Below are 21,381 nucleotides of genomic sequence, written 5' to 3' on the forward strand. Positions count from 1 at the left end.
GTGTGCATGCAAGCAAAAGCCATCAGAACAATGTTTGAAGTGTAATCTTTAAATATACTTACTTGTAAAAGTTGTCATGCACATACTGTGACAGACACACATAATCCTGTCTGTACGCTCACAAATTACTATGTTGTGCCTTTTTGCAGCAGTGGGTGCAGGAGGAATCCCATTGGCAGCAGGAGGTGAGAACACAACTATTTTTTTCCCATAACATGAACCATGGTTGTATTTAACATGTAATATTATAAAAATAATTTGTGAACCCCAGAAACACTAGAGTCAGGTATCAGTCAAAGGATATGCAAAGTATTAAATATATTCAAAAACCCACTACTTTTTCTTTTAAATTATTTTTTGTTATAATAAGACTTGCACACATATAAGCCACATACGCATTTGTACTGTGGGAGGTTACAGAAGGTAACCCAACAGACAATAATGCTACCTTCGTCTGTCATCTTGATTCAGGGGTATGAACAGGTTATGTATGAGACAAGAGGGAGCTGACAGCAGCACTAATACACAATGTTCCAAAAAACGTTCTGCCCAGTGCTCAAAGTGACAGTTGGTCAGGAGATGCCATCGCACTGCGCTTCCTGTGCAGGAAACTGGCCAACATGCTGATAAGTCTCTGTATGGGGTGTAGTATCAGGGAGGAGAAGCCAGCTGGATAATTTGTCCAAGGAAAGCGACTGGTGTTTTAGAGGAAGCACTAATTATCGGAATAGTTTTGCCATCCAATCCTACACTAGGTATTCCTAATCTATATCTATATATTTCCTTTCTGTTGTGATAGGTGGGTACCCTACTGGTGTTGGACTGGGAGGTGCTGGTGGCGGAGCTAAAGCACCCAAACCAGGTAGGCCTGCTTCTGTCAGAGCACATGCAAGCAAACTGAACTTGTGTGCTGTGTTGTGAACTTAAGTCTTGTTTTTCTGATAATCCCCTTCAATAATATGGTACAAATATTGTCCTTCCTCTTCATCCACAGTAAGGTTAAAGGTCAAGGTCATATACACAACAGCACTTGGGTGGGAGTAGATGACAGCTAACAAATTATGTGACGACCCAGATTTTCAGTTCTCAGTATCTGTTCTCACTATTGCACCATGACTCCCCTTTTAGCCTCTTCCACTCCCCCACTTTTACCCATTTTTGACTTTTTTATGGGGGACATGGGATCTTTAGGGGGACGTATGTCAAGTTTTTCTCCTCATAAATCTGTAATAAACAGTGTATTTTGGTTAGGAGCCTATTGATGGCAAGCACTTCTGTTTTGGAAATTGCTCGGAAACCCTCTCATTGTCAATATACCTAGGAGAGCTCTACATCCTCTGAATGCCCTAAAGTACGCCTCTAGTTTGCAGCTGTAAAGTTTCATGAGGCTGTAATTATCCTAGAGGTCACAATAGGTCATAAATTATAGAGTGAGGTCAACTTTCAAATACAATCAAATAGCTACTATGGAGACTAACATCATTACACATGAAGACAATTGGTCTTATTGAATCCACAAGCTTCCGGCTTTCCAGTCATATGAAATTGAAGCAATTCCAAGACTGTTTGGTGAAACCAGTATGCAGAAATATTCAAAGACATTAATTTTAGAATAGATGAAAATAACACATTTATACTGCATGCATAAAACTGCATGGGATTAGCATAAAGTGGGCATGTCAGTAAAGGGGAGATTTATGTGTACCCATAAAACCCATTTTTATGGAGATATCCTGAGGAGAGAGATCAAGGGAGCCCTTTGAAAATGACTATGCCAGTTTTTCCCTCGCTAACATTTAGCCTAACTTTGAAGCGTTATTTAGCCCCAACAAGCTATCATGACATGGTTGGTGCTGATCGATCCCTGAGGTCTTCTAGTTTCATATGATACAGCCGCATAAAGACAGTAATGGCATAGATGTCCTTGGAGAGTTCAAGAGGTTAATATCACTGGAGCTGGATTTTCAGTCCTGTATTTAAGAAACCGTTTTTGGCCTTATACTCTGAATTTAGTATCAGTCAAGTGCTGTTTTGGGAACAGTTTCCTTTAAGTGTAACAGAGAATCTGCTGAAGAAATGACTGAAATGTATTATTATCAATGGGTCCTTTTCAGTATGAATGTAATGTAACAATACAGTATTTTGTCTCAGACACTGAGATATCATTGGGGGACATTCATTGGAGATTCTGTAACCCTGAACTAATGATTTTACATAATTCAACGCCTCTAAAGATCCCTACAGTATTACAGTACCGTTAGGACTTTGGAAATGGAGCATGTCAGCAACAACAACAATTCCTGATGGAGGCTGATTACCGTTAGTAATACTGTGTACAACATCAAAGTGTGACTGTTTGAAGATAACACAAACCTCTGGAGAGTCCTGCCCTGAAACGGCAAAACTCAGCCAGAGGAAGTTTGGACGAGGTGGTTGCAGTGACTTCAGCCGAGCAACTGGCTGCATGTCACTGTAGGGAGTACAGTTATAGACACATAAAGCTGATTATAAGTCATGTTTACTGTACTGTAATGATTAAAACAGACATATTCACGGATTGGTTTGTCTGCTTTTCATGTGAACAGGCTATGGCAATCTTGGAGGTGGTGGTGGATATCAGCCAGGTGAGGACAGTTGTTCAATATTTTACACTTTATCAAAGATACCTAAAAAAAACTAAAAACTAAAAAACAACAACCAAAAACATTATAGTGGGTAAATATGGCACACATTTCACATTTACACTTTGTGCAGTGCAGCCTTTGCTCCTACCCCTCCTCTTCCTCTTCCTCTCCCTGTCAGTGAGGGATGAGTGTAATCGCACAGCAGCAGCCTCCTATTATTACTACACAGATACTGGACAGGCTAGTCCTTGAAACCCGTGGCCCTAATCCTCCTCCCAAAGGCCAGAGAGATATTTGTCTGTATGAAACGGTTCCACAGATGATTTAATAACTTTCCTCATTTGCCAAATGAGTGATTATTAGCTTCTTGAAATGTAGGTCAAGTTGGCATATTCACTGTATTCACATTTTACATTTTGAGATGTTTTGGACACATAACACTTATTCTGTTGAAAAATATACAGTTACTCATATTGTCAGTTTGCACACTGATGTTTTCTGTTCATGGATTTTATTTTTTAGGTGCAGCTCCTGTCGTTCCTGGTTATGGAGGAGGAGGTTACCCCCAACAGTACTACCCAGGTACTGGTATTGCTTCCTGCTCAAAGAATATGTGTAGACTTCCACTTAATTAGCATTTTGTCACATTTGTCTGCTGGTGGCTTTCCAACAGATACAGCGAGCTGTATATTTTTGTTGGGTGGTGAAAGACATTGTGACCTTTGAGGACCGCCGGTTGTGTCATAAATCAGGACCAGAATACAACAGGCAACAGAATAGCATCATTTATCTTAAGAAGGTGAAGGTTGTAGGAGGATGGTGTGTGTGGCTGATGGTGTGAGTTAGATACCTCATTCTCCCAAGAAAAAACAGACAGAAATTAAAAAAACACAAGCTAGCTGTGGTTTGAACACTATTAATATGACAAATTTGATTTGTGTTGTGTAATATATGCTTTATCCATCAGTATTTATTTTCAATTATTGAGGAGGTTTTTTTTACTGGAAACTAATCATTAGCACAGAGTAGATCCAGGCCAGCCACCACATAGGCAAATATTTAGACCACAGATGATTCTTTAACTTTTCATCCTTGTTTCTGGATCAGGAGGCGGATTAATGGTCTACTGCCATCAGCCAGGTAACACAGCTGGACAGATGAAAGGGACAGGCAAACTGACCAATCACTTCTTTTTTTCTTTTTTTTTAAAGCTGAGAGCATAAAGAACCCTAACCCTGTTATATTGACTCTTTCTCACTCTCCTTCCCTTTATGCCAGACATTTTCATCTAAACACAATACAACTCGAATATACACTAGAAAGACTGCAACTTCACATCATCTCAGATTAAATTTGAAAAGTCCTGACATTTTTTGATAATATACTAAAACCTTGTTATGAATGCACATACAATGATTAGATGTATTCTTTATATTCACATTATTTCTTAAGATGAAGCAAGCAAACAGGGCTTTTCATATTTAACATGATCTCTAAGCTTTTCATATTTAACATAATTTTCATACTCAACTTGTGAATTTACGTGGGAGGTTGACTTTAAATGACAATAATTACTTTTCTCCTCTGAGCGCCTGATTACAGAGGTTAATTGGATTATTTTAGTGCAGACAGCACCGCAAATTGAAATTATATTGATGCTTAATGGAATCTTTTCTTCCACTTGCAAAATATATATTGGGAAAATTAGGCTCATTTCAATAGTTTTATTCACAAGTACTTTCCAAAATATAAACTAAGAATATATATGGTTTTAAATACAAAACACAGCTGTCTGTCTAAAATCTGGCAACTCAAATACACAAAAGACATTTCTGGAGCAAACAGCTCAGCACCAGGACTAAGTGCCTCCCATGTGGTCTACTCTTAATGTCAACAGTTTCTCCTGACCACATCCGGGCCAGGAAAAATATATCAAACACTCTGACAGATCAAAAGTGTTTCCCAGCTTAGCACTCGTCTAATTGCACCATCTCATTTATCTTCCATGTGTCTGTCATCCAGGTGGATATGTACCAGCCCCACTGACTCCTCAACAAGGTACAGGACATCATAAGACACACACACACACACACACACACACACACACACACACACACACACACACACACACACACACACACACACACACACCTATATTTATGACGGAATGATTGTTTTGGTAGGTTGATATGGTGATGTGGAGAGGGTGATGTGAGGTGATGTGATGTGATGTGATGCGAATGCTTGTGTGAATGCTTTGATGGAGGGTTGGGGGAGGGGGTGTGGATGTATATCTATGGCAGTACATGCGTAGGATCGTCCAATAGCAGTCTGTGTTTGTTCCACCACTGTCTTTTTACCTGTACGTTTGTATTGCATGTTGTTTTTTTATTGTATGTCATTTATGCGCTGCAACTTTTTTCCCTGTCTCCAAGACAAATTTCTCCCTGGTGGAGACCAATAAAGTAACCTAACCTAACCTAACCTAACCTAACCACACACACACACACACACACACACACACACACACACACACACACACACACACACACACACACACACACATACACACACACATAAAAAGGGGATAATAAGTGGTTTCAGTAATGAAAATGTCTCCCTGCGACTCAACTCATTTTCCAATTTCCCTCTCTGTTCGTTGGCAGAGGATGGCAACATGTCAGATTATCTGGATGAGATTGGGAGAGGGTGCAGTGTGGGGTTGGTACTGTGTGTGCTTGTCGGTGCAGATGGCACAGCACAAGCAGTATGTGAACGCATGATAATCTGCATTTTCCTGAACATCAAAGATTATTGCTAGTGGGATTATTTCAAGGAAACTCATCTGGTTTCTTCTGCAGTGCCTGAGGAGGCACCGGCAACCTTCGAAGGCACCTGTAGATCTAAAGATAGTAGATTGTTACACAGACAGGAGTTTGCAAAATGATTGAGAGAAACATTTTATAGGTCACATAAAGCTTCAGAACGTTTGTTAGTATTTGCGAAGTTGGGCCAATGATCTCCTTCAAGGATAAAGCAGGCGATTTTCATATTTTTCTTATTGTCAACATATGTCAATAAACCACACCATTCACTGGGTTAACATGTTCCTTAACCAGAAAGATTAAAGTAGTTTATTAAGAAGTGGCTCCAAAGAATAATATGAGCAATTACATTTTCATTCTCTGGAGAGTTGTTCCTTTTATGGCCGACGCCAGACTTTTCACAAACAATACTTGAAAATAGGATCAGTTCATTGTTGGTTTGGCTCTGCACATGATATGCCAGCCTTATACTTAGAGTTGGAAACTGGAGGACTAATCTGGTAGATCTGAGTTAGACTTGATGTTATTGGCTCGTAAGATTTTTGTGTGAGGCAGAGAGATTTACAGTCTTTTCCATAACTGTCAGAACACAAGCTATGAACCATGTTGTGTCAGTTCAGCTTCACATCCCAAATAGTCCTCGACTTTTTTGTTCTCTCTTATTTCAATCCAGTTGACAGCTGTGAAGTTTCCAAACATATGACGAAATCATTTAGCTAAAAGTATTCAATATTTTCAGTATTTACTCGCTTTCTCTTGAGTTTTCAAACTCCATCTGCTGAGTGAGAGCCAATGCTCCTAAAAGAAATAATTAATGGACCTTAAAGGTGCAATAAATGACATTCAACCTCACTTGATGTCAGCGAACAGCTATTTGCTATGTGAAGATAAGTGATTTTCAACATCAAGAATGAATGCTCAACTTGTCACACATTGTATTTATCATCCTCAAAAAATGGATGTTCTCCTTTAAATCCACATAAACACACAGTGATTTTCAGCCAGCACATTGTTTGACCAGTAGATCTGACCGTCAAGTGTTAATTTGATAGCATCTTATCAACATGTTAATGTCATTATGCATTAAAATACACACATGGATTTCTCTGTGTGTGTTAGTAAGATTTTGATGGAGCGAACTTCAACTCAGTCCATCAGTAGCCTTCATACTGTGTAATTTCTGAATTGGATGCCCCATGCTGGGAGATGAATGAGATGTCTTGTGGAACAGCAGAAGATCATATTTGGTTAAAGTATATAGCTCATACTGGTTGTTCCTCTTGTTGTTTTGCAGCCAAAGCAGCAAAGTATGGTCCATTGCAGAGCTTCCTCGGTGGTGGAGGAGGAGGAGCCTATAGAGGTAATATACACATACAAACTGAGTTCAAGCTTATAATATATACAGAAGCCTGCTGCAGCAAAACATTTTTAAAGTACTGGCTATTTATAGATGAATCCAAGAAGTTGTTGTGTATGATACAAACAGTAATTTTCATCATGCTTATTTGTGTGGTCTTTGGTGCAGGTGGAGTCGCAGGATGCCAGGGAAAATACTGTGGGAGGAGGAAGTAAACGATCTCTTGAGACAGTGTGACCTCAAGAAACCATGGTGCTACTGCATGATCTAGAATGTACATTTTATATGCGAATAAATCCCCATTAGACAACATGTAAAGCCCATTTTTGAATTACTTGCTTTACTTCAATGTCTGTTTTGATACAAACCCACCGACCCAGAATTTTGTACACGTTCGGACGTGACATTTGTTATTGATAGTGCCTTTAGTCATTACTGTTAATCGGCTTTAATTCCCCCTAACTGCACCAGCCTACTTAAAAGTGTGTGTTTTTGTCACCATGTGTTGCTTGTTGTTGTGCATAAATGTGTGCTGTGTGTGCGTGTGGTTTGCGCATGTGGTTGTACTGTTGTGCAAAGGACTGTCTGAACCATCGGCTGCCAATGTGACCTTTTGAATGATTTCCCTTTCTCTTTAATCCTAAAGCAAGGTGACCTGTCCTCACACTGTCTCACCTCACTGTGTAGAGTTTGTCACCTCTCTGACCTGCAAGATGGGCTCGGGTTGGTCGAGGCATGTCCGAAAAACGGATGAAATCCGACCAATCTCAGCATCGTCTATGCCTCTCCGTCTTCTCTGCTGCTATTTTTAGGTCTGCTGAGTATAAAGCAGCGGGATTCGGGGCTCCGGCCAACCCATCTGCTCTCAGTAACTTTGCTGATTCTAGTTGCTATGCAGTTCAGTTTTCTCAGCATTTTTTATGTTGCCATACGTGCGATTTATGAAGAGCAGCCTCTGTTCTGATGGTAGCTGAAGACAATCAAAAAGTGTTTGATTCAGTAAAGGAGGTTTCAAAAACAGTGTTGCCATTTTTTGCTTTTAGCTCCAGGTAGATTAGATATCATTCATGTACATTATGTATGTGTGATTATGTGTCACTGTCCAAAGGTGCTCAATTGTTTAGTCTTATTTCAGCAGTTATTTACTTGTATGTAACTTGTCATTACGTGATTATTCAAGCTTTTTTTGCACCATGCTTTGACTCATAGCTTTATTGTTATCAGGAATGTGTGAACATACAACAAAAACAATACTTTGCTTTTGCATTTATTCACTGTAATACAGTAGTACAATTGTAATACAGAAAATGTTTGATGGGTGAGCCTATGTGTTTAGTTTCATATGAGGCAAAAGCCCCTGTTGTTCTTTATTTACTTGAGCTGCTTTTAAAAAGGCTTTACTGACCAAAGGTTCATGAGCACTGTCGCCAAGTGATCCCATCTCTTTCTGTAATTGTGTACTGTATTTTGTACTAATTTGGTGTTAGCTGGCTTCAGTTCCACCACTCGGTGCTGTGTGCGAACTATCTTTGAGCCTCGCGGGGTCAGACCTTGTCTTATGTGCCGTGGGATACTCTTCATCTTTATTTAAAACTGTTTTTTATAAGGAGGAACAGTGTGGTTTTGCACTTTTTATATTTCCACGACAAATATGTGACTTGTTCGCGGACATCCTGGCATTTTATTTGCTTCATTAAATAACAGAATAAAATGTGTTAAAGAATTTGTCTGTCTAATTGTTTTATTGTAAGTGCATTCCACTGCAGTAGCATTTTGTCCTGAAGACTGATGAAAACCACCTGGCCTGAGGTGTCCTGGTGGATTAAGGCACATACCACGTACTGTAGGAATTATGTCAACCAAAAAACTATAAATCAGAGGCCAACAGATATTGTGAATGATTTGGAAAAATTCTATCACACTGAAAACAACTCCACAGATACTGTACGGGTAGACAGTTTGCTGTGGCCTCAGTATGGACAGTCTTAACTCTGGTTTTGTTGTGCCAGCTGGAAATAATGAAGTCATGCTGCCGTTCACTGGAGATCTCTTGGGACAGCTTCTGACCCGCGATCCACATCCTGTAGACGTTAGATTACACTTTTGTTCCTTCAGCAGGAGCTGTAGTCCTGTACTGCCCCACTTCAGAGGTACTACAGTGTCACCGTGGAACTGCAGACTAATGTTATATTATGTTTCAGAGCTGGTATACATACAGTAAATCTCAATGAAATTACTATAATTACTTTAAAGTATCCTGAAAAGAACATTATGGTCATCAAATATAGAGAAAATAGTGACTTTAATCAGGGTTTACTGAGTAGTTTAGAATTCAAAAGCATCTTCTGGTTCAAACTGCTTCATTTAAACTCATGTAAATATTTACTGATTACTGATATATTACTGTAAACTTAAATCTCCCGCCATCTACAGTTCGCTTTTTCTGGACTCAATTACTTTCAGATTTTACACTTAAGCTGACATGTTAACTGCTGTCAGTGCTTACTGTACATACTGACACTTCAACTGCTTTCAGTGAACTTTCACTTGAACTGTCTCCAATGGAAATTTTAACTACTTTCACCAATTACTGGTCAGCTGACATTTGCTTCCATCTCTTATGCTTCAAGTAACACTTCAACTGCTTTCATTTCTTCAACTGACACTTCAACTATTTTCATCTTTTACTCCTTCAGTAACATTTCGATTGACTCTCATCTCCTCAATTGACAATTAAACTGCTTTTTACTTCTTATACTGTAGCCAAAATACACCAAGCAGCAGAACATGTCCCTTATAATCAACTGAGGCTGCTGCTGACATTTCAACTGCTTTCATGTTTTACTCCCTAACTGGTATTTCATCCCTTCAATGTGAGTTGGACTTCTTTTAGTGAATACACTTTTTTCACAGCTTCCACTTTAAATGACAAGGGACTTCAGGAGATTTCAGCATGTCCACTTCAACTCCTTTCACTTTTACTGATACTTTTTAAAAAACCCATTCAGTGCTTCAACTAGCACTCATACAACATTTCACAAGTAAAAAACAAAAAAAAAATCAACATTTTAAAAAGTTTTCTTGCAAATGTGTTGCATCACGCTTCAGTCTTCTCCAGAAAATGTACAGTAGCCATTTCTAATTATTTAATTGGACGTGTACCAACACAGCACTGTAATGCCAAATAACACAGTGGTTTTAGGGGAAACAATTACGGCAAATGCAGTTATAGCCAGGACTAATACAATACAGCTACCATAAGGGGATAGTACAGCTTCCACTTCAAATGACATTTCAACTTCTTTTATCCAGTACTCCCTAATGGGACTTCAGCAGATTTCAGTATGTCCACTTCAACCCCGCCCACATTTTAAAACATTTTCTTGCAAATTTGTTACATCACACTTCAGTCTTCTCCAGAAAATGCAGCCATTTGTAATTATTTAATTGGACGTGTAACAGAGCACTTTAATGCCAAATTACACAGGGTTTTTAAGGAAACAATTAGGGGAAAAGCAGTTATAGCCAGGTCCAATACAATACAGCCTTACCTTAAATGGATATTACAATTTAATAGCATTTTAAATGTTCAGTTTTCACAAAAAGTAGCAAAAGATAGTTACAATATTGTCATTTTTAAAGCCACAGTGGTATTTACTGCATTGCACTGCCTTCCTCCTGACCCCTCCTTCCCGCCCCCTCATGCATTAATTAACCAGGGAGTGATCCTGGTTGGCCAACCCGACTCTTCCTCTCCCCGGCTTAGAGGCTTCATTGGCCGGGAGCTCTCTTGAATGAAGCGCCGCAGAAACGTGAAGGCAGCAGCAGGCGAAGGGAAGTTGTGTGTACCGCCGCAGGGAGGGGACCGACGCACAGCAACACGACCTGCGGGCGGGCTGCACTGGTGGTCGGACACCGGTTCTCTGTCGACCGAAGGCAGCTGGCTCTCTCCCGGAGCTCAGTGTCGGAGAGTGAATGAGGTTGATGCTGCTCTGCTGCACCTGGAAGGACGAACGCATGGGAGAGGAGGAAGGTAAGGAGCTGCAGGGTTGTTTACAGCCGGGGCGGGAGATGCAGAGACAGCAGTGCATCCTCCGGTACTTAAAAGATGCTCCACCAAAAAAACACACAAAAAAAACATGCTTTACATTGTTTTCTCTTCTTTTAGTGTGATATCTACCCAGTTATCAACACATAATGGTGTAACACTGGTTTATCTGCAGGGAGCGTCAGGCTGCATTTAATGTGCTGCAACTGAAGCCATGTTTTCTCTCCGGGTTGATTCACCCATCATGTTTGCATGCAGTCACCCTCAGGTCATACACACTGTAATCTACAACATATTCAAACATGTTTATCTCATAATCAGATACATCAAATAAAACGATGACTCAATTGACCGAATAATCCAACATTTGATCACTTAATAAGGATCAGCTTTGAGTTAAAGACCAACACAACAAAGCTGAACTTAGATAAACAACATGTTTGGGATAATTTAATGACAAAGTACAAATTAAAAAAAGGCCAGACATTAAAATACATCCTGCCTGTCTTCATCAGCCTCCTTGTGTGTGACTGTAAATCAATGTTATAACAGATTTTCACTTGTTAAAAGTGATGTTAAATGGGCAAATCACTTTATCTTAGTGGTCATTATTAGTTGAAAAATAATGAATAGTAGGGTGATTTTCATTATCGATAAATCTGTCCACTATCTTCTCAATAAATCGGTTTGATGTTTGCGCTACAAAATGTCAGAAGATGGTGAGAAATGTCAATCACTGTTTCATTCTCAAATGTTTTGTTTAGTCCTCACCAACCCTTCACAACCAAAGATATTCAGTTTAATATCAGAGAGACTAAAGAAATCAGAAAACACTCACATTCGAGAAACTGATATCAGAGAATTTTGATGCTTTTCCTAAAATAATGACTCAACATGATCAGGGCTCAAAATCAGCACCAGGCAGTGGCCAAATGCTGGTAAAATATGCAAGCTTCACTCACCAGCCAAAAAAACAATGGTAAGATGTCGAGTGGCTGGTAAAAAATTGAACATTGACGAAACACTGAGTGCAATTAATTGAAATAGTTGGTGTTTCAACTAATTAATCAGTCAAAAATGTATGCACTGTGTTTATTTTTGGACCTCTAAATGACTGACTTATTTTACTCTGGGAAACTATTCTCATAAAACAAGGAAATAAATCAGTCTTTGGTTAAACTGGTCACAACTGGTCAACATGTAACTGATGATAAAGGATGCAACCAGACATAATTTTGTTTTAATGGTTCACAAGCTTAAAAATGATTCAGCATTAGACTAACACTTGTTGCCTCACTGTTTGCATTAAGACGTGATGTTGTGGATATTTCCGTGAGATACTGTGTGATTATCCTGCTGCTGATCAGCCAAAGCTGTCAGTCAGGTTTCAGTTTAACAATAGAGCTTTTATGTGATGATGACTCACTTTGCATTACGGTGTATTAAAGTCCTCTGGTGGAAGATCAACTGCAACGCTGTGTGAGGATTGATGGGGGGAGTGGGGGTGGGGGTGGGGGGGAGGTTCATTTATGACTACACAGGTCATACAGTACTATATGTATATGAATGCAGGTGTGTTTGTTTGCTTTTACCGAGGCATTCATGTCCTCTCTGAGACCTTTTCAGACTGCAGAGGTCAAAAGGACAAAGGCTCCATGATGAAAGAGATGAGTTGAAAATATTAATGAATAAAAAGGTGAGGTGAAAGGAGAGCAGATATAAGACATTAGCTCACACCAATCTCGCCCTCCGAGCCGATCAATAAAACTACTACAGCAAGGCTGCTCGTTGAGGCTTTACAGAAATGAGCCGACTACACTGAACCTCCGCCAAGACACTTTTCAAAGCTAGACACAGATGAATAATAGAAGCTACAGCGACATAGATAGCTAATTTATCGATCAGTCAATGAACAGAAAATAAATCAGGAACTATTTTGATCATTTATTATTCATTAAAGTCATTTTTTGTACTGAAAACACATAAAATGCAGCATTAATAAAGCAGTAAATACAGTATATGTTTTTTAATGTTATGTTTGTCTCTTCTTTTTTTGCTGACACATGATGATCTATTGTAGATGATAATGATATTCTGCAGTGTTAGCTAACCTACTAGAGCTGCAACAAGTAGTTGATTAATAGTTTAGCAGACTGACCATTTTGATAATACAATAATTATTCATTTGTTAAGCAAAAAAACAAAACAAAAAAAAGATTTAAAATGTGATGTGATGAAAAATTAATATCTTTGGGTTTTGTACAGTTTGTCATACAAAACAAGACATCTGTAAATGTCGTCTTTGATTGTGGGAAATCATGACAGACATTTTTTCCTTTTTTCTGACACTTTGTTGACCAAACGATTAATCGATTAATCAGAAAAATGGCCCTAATCACTACACCAGTCTTAAATCAAGCCTCATCTTAGTAGTTTGAGTCTGAAACACGACTTACATGTTGAAGTGTTAGCTGTAGAGCTGCAACAAGGTGTTATTAGGCAATTTATTGGCATTCACTGTCATTTTCAAGCAAATATGTAAAGATATACAAAGCTTTTACTTGTACGATTAAGTGATTATTACAATAATGACCCTTAATACCTGCTTTACATTGAAAGGTTGACATCTTTGATATATTGTTTGCTTTCAAAGTTGTTGCTACTCACTATTTGTGAGTGTACTGCAGGTTTAGGATCGTTAATCAACTTGCAAGCATGTCGAGGACACAAGGAAGCAGTAGAAATAATCTGTCGCTATTCCTTCCTCTTACCGTCCTGCTAATATCAGACTTGTTTCTGTGTGACCATTTGCATACTTAAACAGGATCACCAGGGTTAAAATGCTTTAAATAGGCTTGTTCACATTTGTTACTTTGCATTTCAGAGCACTAAAGCCTCTCCACCTACTGCTCAGGATGTGAAAGGGCGTGTGATGTGTCCTTAGGCAAATTAAGCGTATCATAATGTACTATAATGTCTGCTGTTTTCTGTTGCTGCCACCTCATCGTTTCCAGTGAACAGATTACATCAGCAGCAAACACACACACACACACACACACAAACACAAACACAAATTGCCGTTTGCATTTTAATGCACGGCAGATTAAACTTTCCCGACTCTGCTAAATTGCTGCTAATTAACATTTCCCTTTTGAGAGAATGATGGGGGTCTAATGACAGTTATCTCGTGGAAAAGACGGGAAACTTTTGAAAAACAAAGTTAATTTTTTCCTTGGAAGAATCTCAGTATGTTATTCAGTTATTTTATTGTGTGAACTGGTGGCTTTTTTTAGCATCACTATAAAAGAAAGAGGTGTGGCAGCATAGCTCAATATATCATAATAATAGTTCATTTTGTGATAAAAGCACTACATTTGGCAGATGTGTCGATATATATTTATATATATATAGAGAGAGAACAAAACTGGACATTGGGCCATCATGAGTTTGCACCTCAATCACCTTGATAAACAAATAAAGTACTCACAATTCTGTGGACTTTTACAAAATAATTGGCATTTCATTAGAAAGGCCATTCTGTCGAATTGGTGCCTTTTCTGTCCCCAGGACATTACATGCATGACAATGCATGTATTATGCAAGTATTTGCATAATACATTATGTTATTAAACAAAGTGTCCTGTATTTTGTCCTAATTGCAATTTGAAGATAAAATCTTAATAAAACTATAAAACTCTGAAAAAATACATTTCAGCCCATCCCCACACGAATTATAATGATTAGTATAAGAACTGGCAGGACCTGTGCTACCTGGCACCCCACCAAATAGCTGTGTACCTCGGACCAGAGATGTCATGTGCCCTTCCAGTTTTCCATGTTTTGACAGGCTGCAACACTGTATCCCTCTTTGCTGGACATGGAAAGAAGGCTGCAAGGTCAACATGGAACTGACACATGGACCACTGATGCTGGCAACATTACTGAGAGGATTGTGATACTTCTTTTTGATACCAGTGCAAGAAAGAAGCTCATTCCACAGAAAGACTACACAAGTGGAGCACATCAAGACAGCAGTGTACCAGGGAGGTGACATGTGGGGGAAGACTCTGCTACCAGACGCTGTGCTGCAATCACCAAGTGACTGGATGTGGGTGAAAACACATCGAATGTATGAGCCCCACTAAATGACATCGCCACAAGCACTATCTGAAGTCTTGTCACAAGTTGATTTTGCGTGGCAGGAAGAGTGGCAACAGAAAGTGCTGCAGGTGCAAGAACGCTGCACATCAGTGCTCAGGCATCTGCGTCATTTACTGAAACATTAAAGTGCTGTCTTGCTGTGATAAACAATTAACATGATCTAGATGTGTTCATAAATGGTTCAAATAGTATACAGCAATTACACTGGCCTTTTCAGATCACCTAAGTAGCATAACTAATGGCTTCGCATTCACTGAACATTGTTACATGGCCTATGTTAATATGTTACTATTCTTGCTACTGCTGCGGTTGAATCCAGTTATCAGTACAACATGTAGGGACAATGTCACCATTTTGTTGCATTTGTTTCATTTGTCATTGTTTTACATTGTAATAAAACATTCTTCACTTTAAATCTTTTGTAAATAATAGTGGTGGTGCTGAAAACATGGAAACAACAACAGCTTGAGGGTGGCTTAAGTGTTCACTGCCGATAACTGCTTGCAACGATTTTGGAAAATGGCTGCCATGGTCATCAAAATGCTCATCTACAATGACCAAATATCCAGATTACTACTATATATATTCTGTTATATACCAAATTTGGCAGTTTTATCACAAAATGAACAATAGATTTGCTGTGCTGCCACACTTTAAACACATTTGGATATTCAGAAGATGTGTCTGATGTGACTGCATTTTGTGGTACCAGATGGGGTTGGGTTTTAAAACCTGTTGCCAAAAAAGGCTAATAAAACCTGCTACTCCTTATTCTGAGTAAACTGTTTTGGAATGACCGAAAGGGATTTTAATCGCTATATAATTTGACTTAATATTTCTTTTTTTTTAGTTTTGATGAAACAGTTTAACTCAATGAGCCAAAACTATACTATATGTTCTCTAAAGAACATGCAACAGTGTGACTCCTACCATATTCAATGACAAAAATGAATTATGTTTCCATTTTTCAACTAGCTAAAATGATGTTACCAAACTCTGAAAACTTTGGTCTGTGTCCATTAAATAATGTGATAAGACAAATCATTACATCCCTGCTGAGTAGTACCCATTAACATTTTGTGTAAGCTCTCTGTTAACACCAACATGTGTTCATGCTGAATGAAGGATTTCACAGACACTATGGATTGTGTGTTGCATATCTGATGTTCTCTGAGCTTCAGCCGGGATTAGTGACCGGCGGAGGTGATTTGCATCGGAGGCGCATGCAAACACACATCAGCAATCTCATTCAAAGAGCTTTTATTGATGTTCATGTATGATGAGGTGCTCTCTGACCTCTGTCTCACGTGTTTCTCTTGTTTTATCGCAGCTGGAGGAAGCTTGCCCGTCTGTGCGGGATGCAAACAGAGGATCTACGATGAGCAGTACCTCCAGGCCCTCAACACTGACTGGCACACCGTCTGCTTCAGGTACTCCTCACCACAAACAGACCAGCCTCAACACGTAGATGAGTAGGTGCTTGAGTGGACACATGTCTGCAAACGATGGACGATGGAGCAAGAAGTAGGACATAGTCAGGCCAGAACCCACATACAATACTTTGGATTAAGTTCAGGTTTGAGGTGTAAGTAGAGAAAGGTGCTTGAACATGTTCAGGCCAAACAAGTGAGGTCACTCAGACAGGAGATTAGCTCAGTGCAGTTTGTAAACATGTTGCATTGCCCAACTCTTGTGACCCATCCTTACAACCTGCAAACACTTTCAGGGGGTTAAAGTAGGAGGGAGTTGTTTTAGTCACTGTTTCGTAGGAAGTTTTTACGGTTTTGAATTTGATGCGGGCAGCGACTGGGAGCCGATGGAGCAACATGAACAGCAGGGTGACATGTACTGTCTTAGGTTTGTTGAAGACCAGATATGCTGCAGCGTTCTGGATCATCTACAGACATACATGCGGGGAGGCCTGACAGTAAGGAGTTGCAGTAGTCAGTCCATGATATTACGAGAGCCTGGATCAGGAGATGTGCTGCATGCTCAGACAGGCAGAGTCTGATCTTCCTGATGTTTTACAGGGAAATCGACACGACTGAGCAATTGAGGCCATGTGGATTTTAGTGGTTAGTTGGTCATCAGTCATGACACCAAAGTGATGGTCAGACTCTGTGGACTTCAGTTTGGCTGATAGGAGCTTGAAACTGATCTCTGCTTGTATAGAAGGACTGACTTGGATGACTGAGCTCAGTCTTAAGGCCCATTTATGCTCAACGTTAAATACGGATACGGACGGAGCCTTCTGTCCCTGCTCTGAGTTCATTTCGTCCGCATTTCTGCATGTTTCCATAAAGCTTACGGATACGGACCAAACGGAGCAGTACCACCGGAAACCATGAGGGGGCAGTGTTGCTGTCACTACTCGATACGTAGCTCTAGTGAGACACGAAGAAGAAATAACAATGGAGGAACTTTTTGAGGAAAGGTTGTGCGAGTTGGTTAGAAACTTTACACATTTCATTTTTGACTTTTATGCAAGAGGAACATTATCAATATCTCTTCAACAGTCGCCATGTTTGTTTTTGAGTTTGTTGTTGTCATAAACTTTTGACTCTGTGCTGCCCCCTGGTGGATTTATTGGTTAACATCCATGCTAACGTAAAGGACGCATGGAAGTATGTGAGCAGTGACGGTACCATCGTTTGAAACGGACATATACATTTTCGTACGTCCGTTGAGCATAAATGGGCCCTTAGAGAGATGTGGAGACTGTGAACAAAATGTCTTCTATTTCTTCTCAGATAAATTCTGATCAATTGTGCTGCAGCAGGTTGTGTGTGGGGGCAGTGTGTTACTTTGTCTGCAGGAAATCTTTTCACTTTTTTTATGTGAACCAATAATTAGACTTTTTTCATAATATGTACAAACAAATCTGAACTGATCTGGTCTTGGTTGACTATTATATGAGAGCTTTCAAGATTTTGGTGTCTGTGGATGAACTGTAGGAGTCTGCATTGTTTAGAATGCAGCTAAAAATAAATTTAACACTCTAAAACCACTTTTAATATTTAATTATTTAGCATACATTGATATTCCCTGCCCTTCTAACTAGTTTGGCTGTGATGCAGTGAGCAAGTTACACTAAACCAGATGTATGATACATAGGGGTAATGTGTAGTCTGATCATTAAATTCATTTGTGGATGTTCACATGTGCTACTGATAACCTGCCTGAACTGTAAAAGAAAGTGTTGAAGTTGAGGCATCACTTACTCTTCAGATCAATACAGTGACTCCATGCAATGAATAAGAAGTGGCTCAGATGGTGGAGACATACTAATGGCCATTGATCCTTTCAACACGCCAATCTGCAATTTGATATTTCCGTTGGCAGCTTCTGTGACGCCAGGAAGGAGGCATAATCGCCCTTTATGAATTTTCAGATTATCAGATAGAGTTTAAAAGTACAAAGATAAAAAACAGACTTTTATGGTAGAATTTCATCAATTAAGGAAAACAAATATATTATTAAATGCATGAAGCTTTCCTTAACTGTTTATTGGGAGCATTTTCCTTTCATAGATCTATTCAGCATCATGTTTTTTGCTTCTCTGTTTGTGTGTTGTTGTTTTTAGAGGAAGCCATGACACAGCAGAAAACATTACCATACTGTGCGCCTCATTATTAGAATCTCATTAAGCTGAACCGTGACAAGTTATTTACTTTGAAAGTGGGGCAGTTTTAACAAGACCTGCTCTATTTATTATTAATAGGACAGAGTTGTTGATGTTGCGACGGCTTTTGTTACCGATGATCTTATGTAATATCTCCTCCTCTTCCTCCCTCTCTCTCCTCTCCTCTCTGTCTCTCACATCCTTCAGTTGATGAAACCTTGTTTATGACAAACGGGAGATCAAACACGCTCTGCATTTTGTCATTTCAACACTCGTAGCATTCAGACAGAAATCAACCTGCGTGTTGTCTTAATGAAAAAAGGGCTACAATTTGCAGGTACATACACAATGATGTATCTTTGCACCATAATTTTCAACTTTGATGATTTATCACTGTGGAATTCAATGTGCTGTCTCCGTTACATCAACCACTGCAGAGATTTCAAGCTAGTTATATACAGTAGACTGAACTCTAAGCTCCCAGTTTGCTGAACTAATCTTGTTGTACTTTGCCCTTTAATTTCATTATTTATTCATTTAGTTTGTAGGTAGGTGTAGAAGGGTCGCTTCACCTCGCCTGAGTTGTTTCTAGTTGCTGAAGGTGAGTAGAATTGAGGTGCTTTGGGTAGAATTGAGGTGCTCAGGTTTTATCTTTCTCAAAGTCTCTAACAAGTTTGGAATTAGATTTTTAGGAAGCTGCTGTTGTCAGCTGCCTCTAGATTTTACAAAGGAGTCGAACTCCACTGCTCACTACATTCAGGTGGAAAGCGTCCACGTCACTCTTCCTTTGACTGTGTTCATCTGAGCTGGTCGGCAGCCGTCGTGTGGAAAAACTCACCGCTCAGTGTGTCATTAATGATTTCCTCCACCAGGATGTCTGAATGGGAAACCTGAGAAGTGGATCTGGACACAAGCAGAGTCCACAATGGTTGTGTGTGTGTGTGTGTGTGTGTGTGTGTGTGTGTGTCTATGTGTTTGTGTATGTGTGTGTTAGATGAGAGCACAGATAGGGAGTTGCATCTGGCTGCCTCACCATGGATAAAGGATTGTATTTGCTCTCAGCAGGGTGCCTTTTTTAACTTCATGTGTGAACCTGTTTTGCGTCTTTGCATATTTATGCAGTTCATACTTTGATAACAAAAGTGCTGCTGTGCATTTTTCTGCGGCTGCACTTCCATTAGCTGTGATGTCTGTGCATCTAACAGTCTTGTATAGGGGATTCAAACTTGAAGGTTGTGCCGGCGCTCCTTTGAGGTGTCAGATATCTGCTTGCAGCTTCTGCCCAACGTGTAGCGACACACATATCAAACTGTTGAAATAGTGGTGTAAAGCCATGTGAGTTACTAAGTCTGTTAAAAAAGAGTTGTCGTCTCTCTAGAAATTCTCTTAGAAATCATCCTGCAAAAGCAAACCATGTCTGGAATTTAGAGGGAATCTTTTTCCATCCCCGATCCTCAAGAGGAGCAGGATTGTCATGGAAAAGGAGGATTTAAGATGGTTTTGCTAGTCAAACAAGACTCCCGTGGAAAATTGACTGGTGGGACTGGGAAATAGAGCTTAAACCCCAACAAAAAAATGAGTGGGTCCAACTGCAGGGCCCAGCGCTGCAATGGTGCGTTACTGGAGTGAAAAGGAAATGGAGATGAGAAGAGAAGAGAGGATGAGAATGCAAAGTGAAAGTGCACAGTGTTATTTGGAGACAGAACAGAGTCCCTTGGGAGGAGGAAAAAAAACATCTCAGAAAATAGCAGAAGCTTCTTCAGGTTTCCTGGGAAAATGCAACAGGGCCGCAAAGTGTTTTCACATAACTGTTTTTCCTTACTTGCGTTTGTCCATGAGCTAAACTGTACAGAATGCAAAGCTCAAGGGAAACACTATGTTCCCTTTATTTGGAATTCAGCCATATTGCTTATTTACTACCAGAACTCAATTATCAACTTTCCTTTTATTGATTTGTTGCATTACTTAGGCAATAAAGTTTCCATCATTTAACAGAACGTATTGATTGTAAAGTATTTTACACTTTTGTAGTCTAGTCTCAGAGATGTGTGAGTATTTCTTGGACTAGAAAAACATACTGCACAAGCAAAAACTCTGATACATCCATGAAATTGCCAGCCTCCCATTGTGTTGCAGAACTGGCCTCTGGGAAGTGTAGTGCAGAAACATTTCACAGATGACATCAACACCACAGATCATATATAGTAACAAAATTATACACCAGTAAGAAAGTATTAGTCAAGATAACATTGTACTCACTCTGTTGCTGAGATCTGGGAAGGTGGCAACATCAAGACGAAGTCGGATGTGACAAGAAACACAAGCAGGCAGATTAACCAAAATGATTTCAATCAGGAGAGACTGAATTAAAAGAGAGGCTGAAAGAGAATTTAAATGATTGTATTGGCATGGTGCGCACAACAGGAAAGGTTTAAGAGGTATGTGAATAATCTTAAACCCCAGCTGAGCAAAATTCAGCAGTTCAGCACTTCTCTGTTTAGAATAGTTGATCCACCTTAAGTGAGCCTGATCAGGTTAGGCTAAATCCTTCACTTTTCTAGCAGTTGGGGAAGCAATAGGCAAGACCTTTTTTTGTTTGTCAGATACTCATAATAACAATCTGAGTCTGTCAGGAGCAATAAGAAGGACAAACAAGTGGACTTGCTCAATATTGGACCAATTCCAGAAATGTTTGCCCCCATTAAACCTCAAATAATGGGAAAATACTATAGGGTCCAAGATGA

At 39.5% G+C, this 21,381-nt stretch overlaps 1 protein-coding gene and 1 long non-coding RNA gene across 2 annotated transcripts in view; both read left to right on the forward strand.

Moving 5' to 3' along the window:
- Positions 1-173: 173 nt before the first annotated feature.
- On the forward strand, positions 174-8,523 carry LOC128360362 (uncharacterized). The gene is made up of 7 exons (XR_008321491.1): positions 174-185; positions 800-862; positions 2,586-2,624; positions 3,147-3,206; positions 4,647-4,682; positions 6,744-6,809; positions 6,975-8,523. It is a non-coding gene; the product is annotated as an uncharacterized LOC128360362 (long non-coding RNA).
- A 2,258-nt stretch (positions 8,524-10,781) lies between these two features.
- Positions 10,782-21,381, forward strand: part of limk1a (LIM domain kinase 1a) — a 47,888-nt gene continuing 37,288 nt past the window's right edge. The window contains exons 1-2 of the mRNA XM_053320764.1: positions 10,782-10,839; positions 16,346-16,445. Of these exons, the coding sequence (XP_053176739.1) occupies positions 10,782-10,839; positions 16,346-16,445 (158 nt within the window). The remainder of the gene's footprint in view (positions 10,840-16,345; positions 16,446-21,381) is intronic.

Source organism: Scomber japonicus, chromosome 6 (assembly GCF_027409825.1).
Source record: "Scomber japonicus isolate fScoJap1 chromosome 6, fScoJap1.pri, whole genome shotgun sequence".
Classification (NCBI taxonomy): domain Eukaryota; kingdom Metazoa; phylum Chordata; class Actinopteri; order Scombriformes; family Scombridae; genus Scomber; species Scomber japonicus.